Source organism: Pseudopipra pipra, chromosome Z (genome assembly GCF_036250125.1).
Source record: "Pseudopipra pipra isolate bDixPip1 chromosome Z, bDixPip1.hap1, whole genome shotgun sequence".
Classification (NCBI taxonomy): Eukaryota; Metazoa; Chordata; class Aves; order Passeriformes; family Pipridae; genus Pseudopipra; species Pseudopipra pipra.
The window spans coordinates 15,508,504-15,522,849 of NC_087581.1; the positions used below are offsets into that span (position 1 = coordinate 15,508,504).

General features: G+C 40.6%; 1 protein-coding gene across 8 annotated transcripts in view; it reads right to left on the reverse strand.

Moving 5' to 3' along the window:
• Positions 1–14,346, reverse strand: part of SLC38A9 (solute carrier family 38 member 9) — a 51,501-nt gene that overhangs the window by 17,472 nt on the left and 19,683 nt on the right. For all 8 annotated transcript variants that reach the window (XM_064640925.1, XM_064640923.1, XM_064640924.1 and 5 more), the window contains 3 exons: positions 12,345–12,542; positions 7,975–8,082; positions 4,432–4,538 (listed from right to left, as the gene is read on the reverse strand). In XM_064640925.1, the coding sequence (XP_064496995.1) occupies positions 4,432–4,538; positions 7,975–8,082; positions 12,345–12,542 (413 nt within the window). The remainder of the gene's footprint in view (positions 1–4,431; positions 4,539–7,974; positions 8,083–12,344; positions 12,543–14,346) is intronic.

Here is a 14,346-nt window from a genome sequence, read left to right on the forward strand (position 1 = left end):
AGACAGGACTTGGACAATTGTTCAAAATGCACTCAAGACCTTAATGCAAATCATCTGCCAAAACCAGCTTTAAATTTGGTATTCTAGATGTATTCCTCATGCATAAAAACAGCATAGTAATTCAGTTTTTATTTGTACTGTGCCTACATATAAGTTCTAGAACCAACTGTACAACTATTTTTGCTGTGACAAGTACATGCAGTTGTGAGGGCAAGAAATCCAAAACAAAATTCTTAATGCTTTCTTTAGCTTTTACATAAATAAAAGTAGATAGATGGTGCATTATTACCTCCAATTATACTAACCAGTTCATGTTTTTAGAGTTCTTAAGGGTGTATGCTTTAATCTGTACTGAAACTAAGTGCTGAGATAATTTTGATAATGTATTTTTTATAGCATGTAACACAATAGACACAAGTATAAACACAAAGAGTACCCAGATTTTGGTTTTCATAAGCTACAAAAAAAAGAAATATAGACAACTCAAATTTATTTTTTCTCAAACATTCATCAGTTCCCTTGCAAACATATGCTTCTGTATATAAGATGGTTATCTTCATACAAGAATGTGTGTTTGTGTATATAACAGGAACATCTTTTGATTAATGTTCATTACTCCTCAAGAGACCTGGGTTCACTCCCTAATGACCTTGACAATAAAGTTGAGACAGCACAATTCTAGATAAAACCAAAGGACACATAGGGAGAGATAAAAGGATTGATTTTAAGTGAGAGCATTAATTGCATTTTTCTATTTAAAATTCGATACTTGAGCCATTTATATTCAGAATGGACATCACTGTGGTGAAAGCTGCCCGGGCATGAGAATACTGCAATCCTCACAGCCAGAATTTAAGAATCAAATGTAGAAAAAAACAATGGATGGAAGACAGAAGTATTGGGGGAATGAGATCGGAAGGGGAATATCAAAGGTAATGCAGGACAGAGTCCATAAGGATCACAGCCTGACAACTGTCAAGCCCTTATCAAGTGCACCTGAAGTAACAGGCAGATTTTTGAGGTGGAACTTGAAGAACATATATTAGCTGCAGTTACTGCTGACCAGGAGCTTTTGTGGTCAAATGCACAGAGCAAAAAAAGTGCCACTGGAAGAACTGAAAACTGGGTGACCAAGGCTGGCAGCAGCAATAGAACAAAGGAAGAAATCAACCTCCTAAAAAAAGCATGAGCCTGATAAATCAGGTGGAGCTGAAAATAAACAAACTCTGAAAGTACAAAACACTGTATCCCCCCAACACCCACAGGTGATGGCCAGGCCTGTGGTACAGGATTGGACACAGCCCAGTGAAGGCTCTGTATTTCCTCTGTGATGCTGCAAAGAACAGGCAACTTCCAGGCCTTGTTTTGCCCGTTGTATCCCACAGAGAAAACAGTTCACTCAGTACCTAGTGAAAGCTAGTTTGGGTAGTTGCTTCTTGGATGAAGAAGCCTGTATCAGTGCTTAGTAATTATTACCACGTTTGAATTACCTTTTGATCATCCCATTTCAGACTGGTCGCTTCTCAAGAGAGATGCTGTTTCTGTAATATCACAGCAGGACTTTGATCCATATCATAAAAACAGACTTTGCCTGTTCAAGCATCAAGGGCAAGTGACAACATTTAAATGGGTGACAAAAAAGTACTTCATCAGGACAGATAATGCTGTGCGTAATTTTGACCGGAAAGAAAAATCAATGGTAGATCGCCATACATGGAAGCTCACTCTGTTTACAAGCAATAAACAGTGTTTTGATACAGAAAATAACAACCATTTACGGCTCCACGCCTTCTGCAGTTACTATCTGGACAAAAAACATTTCCTGGTTCCCAGTCTTTCTCCCAGCTATATTCACAAACAACTGTTAGGAGACAGCACTAGCACGTTCATGCCTGTAGATCATGCTCTGGGCTTGTGCAGCATCTGTAAAGTTGCTCAAGAGAAACAGATCCCAGACATGAATCAGAAGAAAACTCAACAAACAAAACCCCCAACTAAACCCCTTTCTGTGGCTGGGTTAGATTTCTATGCAATCAGCTTTCAAACCAGTTGACTGAGCACTGTACAAACACACTGATGAATACATGGAGGTAGCAGGAGGAGATGCGAACGAGAAGCCCAGCTTGAAACTGCAGACTAAGAAACCTGCTCACAGGGCTTCTCCAGGATGTCCTGCTGACACTTGGCTTACTCCAATGCACTGCTCTTCTCACACCCACACCACTGTACCACAATAGCAGCCAGAGGAATCCTCCTCCATGAGCATTTTAGCTTTGGGCTGTGATACATGCCTGTGACCAGAATGGAAGCAGCTATTGTTTTGAATTTCTAACTCCATAAAAGGAATGTTATTGTTTCTCTTACTTTTTTCCACCTCCCCAGAGAGTTGTTCTATGACCAGTAGTTTCAGTAAATTCTCTTCAAAACTAAAATGGTGTTTTTCTAGCTTGCCAAGTTCTGTGCCTTTTCACAGAACTCTGAAGAAAATGACATGTTAACAGGTCAATCCATAAAACAGTAGAGTTTTTATTCATGGAGTTATATCAGTATCTCACCATGAAATACCAACAGAATAAAGCAGCTTGGTGTCATAAATAGATAGAAAAAAAACCCCTGACTTATGACAGAGGCTGAGAGTCCTATACATATGTAAATCTCCTACTTAATCCAGCAGCTTAGTGACATAATCACAAAACAGCTCTTCAAGAGCATAGATGCTTCATTAACATTTGCAAAGCACTTCTGAGACCTAGGTGAAAGGCTCCTCTACACCCACAAACAGGGAAAGAAATCTCCAGCCAAATAAAACTCTTACAAGAACTTTGACTTCCCATTAAAAACCTTTGCTGCCATACTTCAAGGTGTCCTTTCCGTGTAATTTGAACTTTCTTCTGGAATGCAAGAATATTGTCAAGGGCTTGGGATCCGTGACTTGGAAATTCAATTTAAGCTCCAGGGAGGGCATTGGAAAACCTGATTCAAATGCAGGAAGGCAGCAGTTTCTTCCTCCTTAACACAGAAAAAGCAAGCTGGAGAAGACTCCAGGTGCTGCTCTTTGCAGCTGATTGCTTGCTCTAATGTAAATGGAGGGGAAAAATCCACAGGAAAATCCTAAAGAGGGCAACAAGGGCATTAGGCCTCCTCTGCATACAGAGCTGATAGTTGGAAATCAAGCCTTTAGAATTTGAAAGCCACAGCTAAAGAGAAATCTTGCCCTTTCTCACGTCAAAAGATTTTCTTCAGGAAATTCAGAAAAAGCTTACTTAAGCTTTCTTTCTCCAGAGCTCCGCTAACTCCCTCTTTAGTTGTTAAACTACTTTCAGAGAAGTCCATAAACCTCAAGCAGCTTTCCTGGAGGAGAATTCACGACTCTTTCACAGAAATGGTAATTTGCAAGCTGGTCTTAGTTCACAAGTACAAAAAAGTGACTATGCAGATTACTAAAGCAAAAGGTCATCTCAGTGCATTGGCACAAAATCTGCGTTTCACCTTTAACTAATCAAACCAGATATATTTTATCTGATGTGTTGTGTAGGCAACTGCCTTCCCGTAGCCCTGCTTGAGTAGTGTGACATCCAGAGGTCCCTTCCAACCTAAAGCATTCTGGGATTCTATGACTTTGTACCAGCTATTATTTTAAATTCTTTGTACATTATTGTAGCTACTTTTACAGCTAAGATTTTAATGAAGCTGGACAAGAACCCTGTAAACTAGGGAGGAAAAAATTAAATAATCAAAACAGTTACAGTAAAAGTGTACTCTCAGACTCTAACTGCATATCATGTTTACTCTATTTTGTACTTTATAGTGGGAAGATAATAAGAAAGATCACAGTTTCAGCTGGATGTGCTGGATGAGCATTGCATAACCTTATCAAGGGAAAAGGTCCAGTCCAAAGACTACATATCACAGAGGTTCCCAAACCAGGCTTCAACTTTGACAATTTCCTAAATTGTGTTGAGTTTCTCTGCGGACTTTGACTTTGATTAAGACACAAAACTACTGAAGCAACTCTAAGAAAAGCTACTATCTAGACCCTAAAACTATTGTTTAGGATTCTGCTAAAATCAGTCCTGTGCCCAATACTCTCCAGCATTTTTCATTCTTCAATTGGTCAGTTTTTCTTGAGTCTTTCAACATTGTCAAATCTTCTGCCTCTTGTGTGCAATTTGGCCATTTAATATAAGCTTGACCACAAGTAAGTTTGGGATTTTCCTCAAGGACTTCATTTGAATAAATTTGTAATGCATCTGTTATTCCCTGGTAGCCAAGAAAAGAATGTATAACCTTTTTCTGATCAAATCACAACGAGTTACATTTTCTGAAGCTATTACAGTCCCTGGATTGATTTCCAGAGAGTCAGATAGGAAAAAAATTACTGTTGCCTGGAAATCTAGATACAAATCAGCACAGTCTTGTGAAATTACTTACATTGTTTTCTTGATTCCTGTTATTCTGAAGAAGTGTGATGACACAATTGTGGATGAAGAAGGCAAGTGTTAGAACCCCTGTGAGCTGAGGGAACAGAATTCTAAACTCTAAAAGAGGGGAAAAAAAGTGATAAGTTACTTCTTTGAAACAAACAATACCAAAATGCAGAGGACATACACTGCTGTGGAGCATACTGGTAGAAACAGGAACCTCCACTTTGAAATGGGACACTCCATCTTATCTCGGACTATAGCCAATGCAAATATTTAATCAGGAAGTACAAAATGCATGAAGACAGTGATTCCTAAATAACACACTCTTCAGCAAGGCTTTTCCAATAGACACCAACCATCAATGATTATTAGGTTAATCTAGGATTTTACACATACAAGCTTTTCTGCTTCTCAACAGTTTAACTGGAAAGGATTTTTAAGGCTGGAATTGAGTGTAGGGATGCTGTGTACCTATTGGTTCCTGAACAGGGAGACAGGGGTAAGGAATCATTTGTCCTGTGTCTTTAGTTGTTAAGAAGTCACTTATGCTATCAGAGGAAAAATTATATCTGTAGATGTTTAAGAGGTTCTGCTTATAAACCAAGGCATAAAGAAAGGCAGAGAAACTTCTTGTCTTACCATGCTTCACAGCATATATTACAAAAAATTTTTTTTGTCCGTAGGAATAGCTTTGCTCTGTTTCTTTTAATACTCAAAGGATCATGTTCACAAGATGGTGATTCTGGAAGTGCTGCAAATGGTCTAGGACTTCACCAATGCATAACATCATTGAAGCACATCAGTTGGTATTACATAAGAATATATACACTCTTCAGAGTATTAACAGCAGTTACAGATCCCTGAGATAGCTCAGCTTCTTGAAAGTATCCAGCAGTACAGCAGAACACTTACCAGAGGTTTGCACACCCTTACAGATCAAACCACAGAGAGCTCCATGCAAATATATTTAAACGAGATTTCTGTAAAGTGCTATGAAGTAAACACACCCCAGGCAACTAATGGAGGGCTCATCCAAGCTGAAAGAATATGCTTTCCCTAGGGCTGGATTCACTGTATCTTCACTACCCAACTAGCACGACACGCTACTGACAGAACTAATTGCAAGTGACTTTTTGGGTTGTTTTCCATCCACTACTTTAATCTCAATAATAAAAAGCAAACTGACAGATTCAGAAGCTCTTTCAGCACCACATTTCCCCATCAGTACACCTATCAGTAGTATCTGGATTTGTATGCATTAGCTATATGCTTTGTTTATCTCCTAGCAGTACTAGACACATTGCCAAAATAGTCAAACTACTGGGTGCTGTACTTCTCAGTAGACCTGCGGCACATGTGTCATGCTGTAACTCATTTTACACTAGTACTGCTTAATAGGTCTTGGATATGAACTTCAAGAGGCTTAAAACCTGATTTCTTTCTTAGACTGGTTTCTGGTTTATGTGGCTTTGCTAGTGAACCACAGTCTGGGCATATTTTCTCCTGCACTCTCAGGAAGAGTCCATGCATATAAGGCCATGTGAGCATTTGAAGACTGTCTACTGGGGCAGTTCAGGTTAAAGCCATGATTCCGTGCTCACAATGGAGCAAGACTAAACATTGCAGTCTATCTACCGCGCAACACATGGTCAAATATCATTTCTACTTACCAACAGCTATAAGAATAATGCCATACAAAAAAAATCAAGTCATTAACCAGGTGCTAATCATGCAGTGCTTTGAAAATCAAATTTTTACACTGGAGACAAAAGCATCTTGTTAAAAATAAATGCAGTGATGGGAGGAAGATAGCATAAATAGCACTGTTTCCGAACCATGTACATCTGTCTTAGTTTGTACTTATGCTGCAGTAGACAAGAGGATTCTCAAGTAATTATGGAGATAATCCAGTTCATCCTCAAACCACCTGTTTCGTTCTTGTACACAGTCACACTCACAAAAGCTGCCTAGCTTTGAAGACTCAGATAGAAAGGACAATAATTTTTTTCCCCTGGTGACATGACCAAGCTAAAGAAACTGTTTTACATAGCCTTTCACTTGTTTTTTGGCATTCAGGTGTTGAATAGAGTTCTGAATTCCTGGCTGAGATGAAGAAGGAATGACCTTCAACAGTCACAGAAAAATGAACAGATTTGAGGACAACTAAGGGCTGGGGGGTGGAGAAGTGGAATACTAATTTTTTTAAGCAGTTCTCTTTTGCCAAGCATACATGGAATACACTAGTTGCTTATTCTACTTATTTTTGTGCCAGTCAATTTCAGTTTAACTAGAGAGCTGAATCAACCCAAACAGAGCGGTAGGGGAAGACAAAGAATAAGAAGGTGCAAGAACGTTGCAACTGTGATCTGCAAACACTTAAATCAGTTGAATTTCATATCACTTTTAACTTTACTCAACTATCTGTATTTTACTCACTGACTTGTTACTCGTTTCCACGTTGTGTTACTATAATTCCACTAACTAGAACAGACTCCAATAGAAATCAGGAACAACTCTAATGTTTCTTTTTTTGATTTCTACCTTGTTACAGTAACTAATAACCCATCTGAATGTTTTAAAGTTATCCTTATTTTCTCCAAGTCTACCTTATAGGACCTAGCAATAGTTTGCAACCCATGTCTAAGCCTTAGTACAATGTTTACTGTGACCGTGAAACTAAAAATGTGCAAACTAACAAAAGAAACCCTAAGATGTATATCTCCTCTTAAGTAAATAAGTAACTTCTAAAGCAGGACAAAATACTCTTGTTTCTAAGGACAGAAGGAGTGATAGCACTCAACAGTCCAGGACACAGCTCCCTGGAGCTAACTGATCATACAGTTTTGCCTGCTAAGGCATGGGGAAAAGCCAACTAAGACATAATCCCAGATCTCTTATTCCAGGCCTTTTAAAACAAGAAACTAATCTTTTTAGATTATCTGTTCATGCAATACCAAATGCCACTTCTTTGTGACTGTGACATCTCAGAAAGTAATTTTGAATGGTAACTTGGAAAGATCAAACAGCCAACAAACAACACTGCAGAAAAACATACTGGAGAGCTAATGGGTGTTTGAAAGAGAAGACTAAGACTATGGCCTAAAACCTGAGATAGATTGGGAAGTACAAGAAAACTGTACTTGCAAATTACAGTGAATGAGCTATTTCATTTAAGCAAGACAGTGTGTGAGGAACTTAAAGCACCTTTTTCAGCCAGTCTATCTACAGTTTGTCATTTTTAATTGCTACTGAAACAGGCATGATCTGAAATTGGTGCAAGAACATAGAATAATATAGGTGAAACAGGACTATGGCAAGCTCCCTGTCACATGATAAATGCTGGAGATTCCTTTGACAGGCACTCCTCTTCTCTACTGTTAACACTGTCTCTTTAGTTAAGGAATATCACTTGGGAAAGGGATTCGTTGCAAGGCATCCTTCCTCTACATGCAACATCAGACAGCATTTCCTCAATTTATTTATGCCACAGAGGTGTTAAAAGGTGAATGAGGAATATATATGCTTCATTACTGCATTTTAACTATCTTACCTGGTACAAAAAATTCATTCTCTGTAAACCAGTGGAATTCTAAGTGTATTCCCAGATGAGCAGCCTTTACTGTAACCAGTAAAACTAGGTAGACAACTGAAACTGTACCTGGAAAAAACAAGAGCCAAACAAACACCATAATGTAGTAGGAAGTACTTATGCAGGGTTTTATTTCTTCTTCATCCAACTAGTTATAATACCCTAAACAGTTGAGGTTGGTATTCATTCTTAATGGCAGGCTAGGTTTAAATTTTTTCTTTACTTCTTTAATAGGTCAGAGAGAAAAAATAATGCACCCAATGCAAGCTTTCAGCAAGTTTAATGTTCTCCAGGCTCTGCACTAGTGACAGTGGTAGAAGTACCCTGCAGTCCCTGTTGCTGGCCAGGTAGAAAAGTCTCTAGGCACTAACAGATCAGTTCCAGCTTCAGCTGTCAGGATTTTATTCTAACCTGAGACAACACTGGTAACAGTATTCCAGCTATTACAATGTTCATTTAGTCACTGACTTTTTGAACCAAACAGCCCAATGAAATAAACACATTTACTACAATTGTGAACTTTACACTGGGAGCTAGAAGCTGATAATGATATTTGATCGCTACAAATTAAAGCCTTGTCTTAATCATAACCTTGGATGACCTTGATCACAACACTGGATTTGCATTCCAACTCATTGGTTCAGAGGCATCCAGCAGTACTCTGCACAGCTACAGCACTACAAATAAGATCACAGATGGGTATAAATGCCTTGCTGTGTATTCATGTGGGATGGAGAGCATACCATCTTGGCTCAGGTGACTTGAAAGAGATAAGGACAGAATAGCAACTGCTCAAAAATTGAAGAAAACTGAGCAACAATAATTAAGGCTACTGCAATTCACCTCCTGGCCAATAATACTTCTAGTGAACAGAGAACAGGCTATAATTACATAAAACCAAAAAATTAGACTTTTACAGTTTAGAATATAGATTTAAAAACCCCATAATTTCATTCTAGCAATATCTGCCAGGTTAAAAAATAACTGAAGAAATTATCATTTGATTACAACTGACAGCATAATCAAGACATCAGGAAGATAAAAGGTTCTGCACTTGAAGATGAGCTAAAATATTCTGTAGATTCCTAGTGAGTTAGGTTTCCATGAGTATAAAGGTAAGCGAAAGATCTCTACTAAGATTACAGTCAACATTTCAAAAACTGCCTTCTGTTTCTTCTTGCCCTGTAAACATCGAGGTTTACAAAAATTAAGGCAACTTTGAACAGCTTGTGAATTACATAATAATCTATCGAAAATATGAGTAATTAATATTCAGGGGGTTTTATTCCTTATGTCATACCTATCTACACAAAAACCTTCCTTTTTGTACAGGAACACTATCAAGTACCCAAATTCCTGTGTGGTATTTACACAGCAGTTCCAACAGCAGCAGATTCAAGCTCTAATAAAGTGTCACAATGGAACAGAGGACAACCAAGACCTTCAAATCCCTGTCCTCTACCTACTTTACAATACATCTCCAACTTTTTCAACCTGTTCTCTGACTTCCATCTACTTTTTCCCTTCTCTTCACTGTGGGCTTCAATGCTATGCTCTCAGACCCCTGATACTCCATAAATTGTGACCAACTCCACCCATCATCCATGTGCTTTATCCACTTTACCAACCCCACCCACCTTGATCTTCTATCTCAAGACATGGAAGGAAAAAGTTACAACTGCTGCCTCTGTAGCACAAAACAGCCCATTGTATTGGGGGCTGGGACAAAGCATGAATGATGTTGTGATTAATTAATCAGTTGATTGGCAGCCAATTACTTCAGGTCAGATGCAATTAATCTTTGGAAGTAACTGCCTGTTTTGAAATGTTTACCAGGCGAGGAAGGGTATGCCTGACTATACCCAGTAGTATGTATCAAATGCTGCACAGTAGTAAGTGTACCACCATTTGGGAAAATCGGTTGTAGATGTACCGGAACTTGTTTTACAGGATTATCAAGCAAGCAAAGGGAAGAAAAATTAACTCCCTATCAACTGTAAGATTCAAGCAAAGCAGCACAGAAAGCACAGCCTATGGGATTGTAGTGGTTTGAACCAGGTTTTCCCCCTGAAGCTAAGAAAATGGTAAAACCCCAGGGGGTGGTGACCCCTGGAAGTTTTGAAGTTTTGTCCAATCTGCGCTCCTGTGAAATGTAAACATACCACAAGCAAACGGAAGAGAAGGTTAGTTGTAGTTTGGTTGTAGAAGTGGTCGCCATGTTCTGACACCACTAGAAAAGGGCTCAAAGCCCCTTGGGGCCTCAGACCCCCCCCCCCCAACCCCAGCTGGGGGCTACAGAGACTTGGAACAGTGTTAAACTGGACTATGTGTCTGTAGCTGTGAGCTGGGAGATGTTTCTTCACTGTGAGCAGCAGCAGCAGCGGCGGCAGAAGCAACACTGGCCGGAGAAGGTGGCAGAGAGCCAGGAGAGATAAGACCAAGCAGCAACAAAGGCATGCAGCACCAGAGAAAGAACTCCTGCAAGGAGAGAGAGAGAGAGAGAGAGGGAGAGAGAGAGAGAGAGAGAGAGAGAGAGAGAGAGAGAGAGAGAAGCAGAGAGAAGCAGAGAGAAGCAGAGAGAAGCAGAGAGAAGCAGAGAGAAGCAGAGAGAAGCAGAGAGACAGAGTTTTGGGGGTAAGAACTGAACCAGACCCCCCAAACTCCTTGGAGACCCCTCACGTCCTAGAAGGGAGGGGTGAAGTGCACCATGCACTGCAGAGAGGAGCTGAGAAGCTCAGAGCATCCTGGGAAGCTGGACCGGGACGGAGAGGAATGCAGAGGGAGGTGACCTTGGCCTTCCACCCCCCCCCACCACTGCTGCCAAGGTGGCAGCCTGAGACAGAGCACAGGAGCTCTGGTAGAACTCTTGAGGCAAAGGCTTTCAACTGAATGCTGCCCAAGATGTTCTGACTCAGGGGTGAGCCCCCCTGAGGAAGGGACTTTCACAAAGATGCCCCTGCATTTCGTGATATGCCTGTGGTGAAGCGAGTTTAGTCCCTGCTGGCAGTCCACAGGTGAGACCTTCGCTTGGAGTCGCAGGAGAGCCAAGAGGGGTGAAAGGAGACCCCCTTGTGTCTTGAAGACCCTTCATTTGGAGACGATGGGCCAAGGGGCTTGGAGATCCCCTTGTGTGTACTGAAAAGAAATCCAGCTATCAGCTGCTGCATGTGAAGAAGACAGATGACTGCTGCCTTAGAAGATACTGCTGCTCAGAGTAGAGACTAGAAGGGATCTGTCCTTCTTCCCTCCTGGACTTTTATTTGGAGGGGGAAAGAGATCTGATCCATTGTAAATACTTATGTCATGGTAGAGATAGTTGTGATCGTGTGTATAATGTATTATAATATTTATTTGTACAGTCATTATAATACATTCCCTTTCCCCCATTCTGAGTCTCGTGTTTTGTCTGGAAAAAACACATCTTATACTAGGTTGAGATGGGGCAGGGAGCTTAGACTAGGGAATTAGAATTTGGGGGATCTCAAACCATGACAGGGATTAATAAACCAACAACCTCCTTTGAGGCACAACATGGGCTGCTAGGAAAAACTGGAAGGGTGGCTGGAAAGCTGCCCAGTGGAAATGGACACCTGTGGACACTGATTGACAGCAGCTGAACATGATCCAGCAGCATGTCCCGGTGGCCAAGAAAGCCAATGGCATCCTGGCCTGTATCAGCCATAGTGTGGCCAGCAGGACTGGGTCAGTGATTGTCCCCCTGTACTGGGCGCTGGTGAGGCTGCATCTGTGACATGAATACTGTCAGTTTTGGACCCCTCAAGACAAGCAGGACATTGTGGTGCTGGAGTGTTCAGGAAAGAGAAACAAAGCTGGTAAAGGGTCTGAAGCACAAGTCCTATGAGGAGTGGCTGAAGGAGCTGGGGTTGTTTAGCCTGGAGGCTCAGGGGAGACGTCATCCCTCTATAAAACTTCCTGAAAGGAGGTTGTAGTCAAGTGAGGGTCTGTTTCTCCTCCCAAGAAACAAGCAATAGGACAAGAGGAAATGGCCTCAAGCTGTGCCAGGGGAGGTTTAGACTGGATATTAGGAAAACTTTCTCCTCAGAAAGCGTTGTCAAGCATTGAAACAGGCTGTCCAGGGAAGTAGCTGAGTCACCATCCTTGGAAGTATTTAAAAGATGTGTAGATGTGGCACTTAGAGATATGATTTAATGGTGGACTTGGCAGTGCTGGGTTAATGGTTGAACTTGATGACCTTAGAGGTCTTTTCTAGCCTAAAAGAAACTACAATTCTACTTAATGGAGTAGCTTTCACTGTCTTCTATACATTTTAGTTACAATGAACTAATGCTTTCATAGTATTTGTTACCTACCTAGGACATTAAACTTTGCAAAGAAGGATGGAGACTTCAGATTTAGCATGGGTAGAAGAACAGCAATCAGATAAAATGGTACTGTTTGTGATTTGTTCCACCACTTCTCAAACAGCGTAAAACCCGTAATGTTGTCAGCAGAGAACACCATACTCCTGTTCCATGGCAGGTGACTGCTAGCAGCACTTGGACAAATGACTGGAAGAAAGGAAAGAAAAATATTCTCACATTAAAAGAGTTTTACTTGCACAGAATATTCACAGCCAAGACCTGTGATTTCTGATGTGTTTTACCTATTGAGCACTGCTCAAAAGTAATGTTCGACATCTCAGTTCCTCACTTCTATTTGGTTTTTTTTAATCAGGAGTTCATTGCTAAGATTCCACTGCTAGGCACCTTGCACACTAATCTGACAGTGCTACAGTTCTTCCAGCTGAGTACAACAAAGACGATAATCTGTCTGAAGCCCAAGCTGTGGGACAGGATCAGCTTTCAAGGTCACATACTTATAACTAGGTGTGTTCAGTGCCTATGTGCACCTGCTGGATCAAATCCTAGCAATGCACCTCTGCATCTGGCTGCAAATTTAGCATCCTAATCTGTCCCTGAACACTTCAGTAAAATCATAGGAACCAAGATGCAAGTACTTTTGTGTACAGAAGATCTTGAATTACTGCACATTGCTCTAGAAACATAAACTAAGGATGGCAACAAAGCAACTGGCACATCTAAAATTCACACATTAAACCAAAAAGCTCTTGACATCTTGGTGCTGTGCCAGGGCCAAGCACATCACTTGTACATAAAAGAAGAAATTTAAGACATGCTCCCGTAACACTGCTAAAAGGCAACGTCACACTCTTGTTACGTGGCGGCTGATCAATGGCAGCACCTGAACGAGTGACTGCAACAAAACCAACAAAACAAAAAGATTCCTTGATAAAAACATGTTCATTTGATTTTTCTAACACATGACTATGAAGCTATGTGTTGAAACATAAACCTGTCATATTGTTCTCATAACGTCTTATTTTAAATCTTGGCATCCCGCAATACTCAATAGCCACCCTCCTACATTGGCTGCACTCCTGTTCTGTTAAAAGGCAAAGGTGTAAGAAGTGTTCTGGTAAATTTCATGCTTAACAGAGGATTGTCTTTCAGACCTTGAAAAATGCTTTTGTTCTTATTGATCTCCTTGGTAGCCCTGAATGTCCTGTCAAGAGCCACTTGAACATCTGGCAGCCCTTAATTTTGTGAAGCAGATGCCTCAGATCTTTTATTTGGTGGAGGACAGTGTGGAATATTGTTGTCTACTCTGCCTCCAAGTTATACTCCCCTGCTGCACAAGAACAGGAGAGAACAGCAGAAGTAGGAGGGAGCACAAGAGAAAAAGCACTGCAGCAGTTACTGGTGTCTTGCTGGTAAGGACTGTTGGAGAAGCAAGATTCAACACTAGTGCAAACGCAAATCAACCGTTTTTCAGAATTACTTCTCAATTCCTTTGCCTGACTCTATCATCTGCTCTCTAGAAACCCATCTGCAGCTTTTGTGACACACAGCTGCCCAGCTGGTTAGGATATGTTTCATTTCTTATGCACCCAGGATGGAGAAACCTTTCTGCTTCTTAACAAAGCACTACAAATTCAGTCACTACCCACGGGTTAACAATGCCTGCCTTCATTCTACATTGTTCTGCCTACTTAAGAACTCTCAACAGACCTATTTTCATACCTGACTCCATTTTCTTCTCTTAGTTGTGCAAATGTGAATGTCGGACTCTCCAAAAAACACAAGCAGAGGCTAGCTGCCCCATAGAAGATTTTAAACAGTAAACAGTTGAGGCGCCTCAACTTCAGGGTGTGAAAGTTAAAATTCCTTAAGGTAATTCCTCATTGTGTAACTACTGTTAAGAAGTCTAACATTCATGGTTTTAAGGAGCATGTATCTGGCATACACAAACTTGTCATTGGCTTTTTAATACTTATTCTCACACCCACTTTCT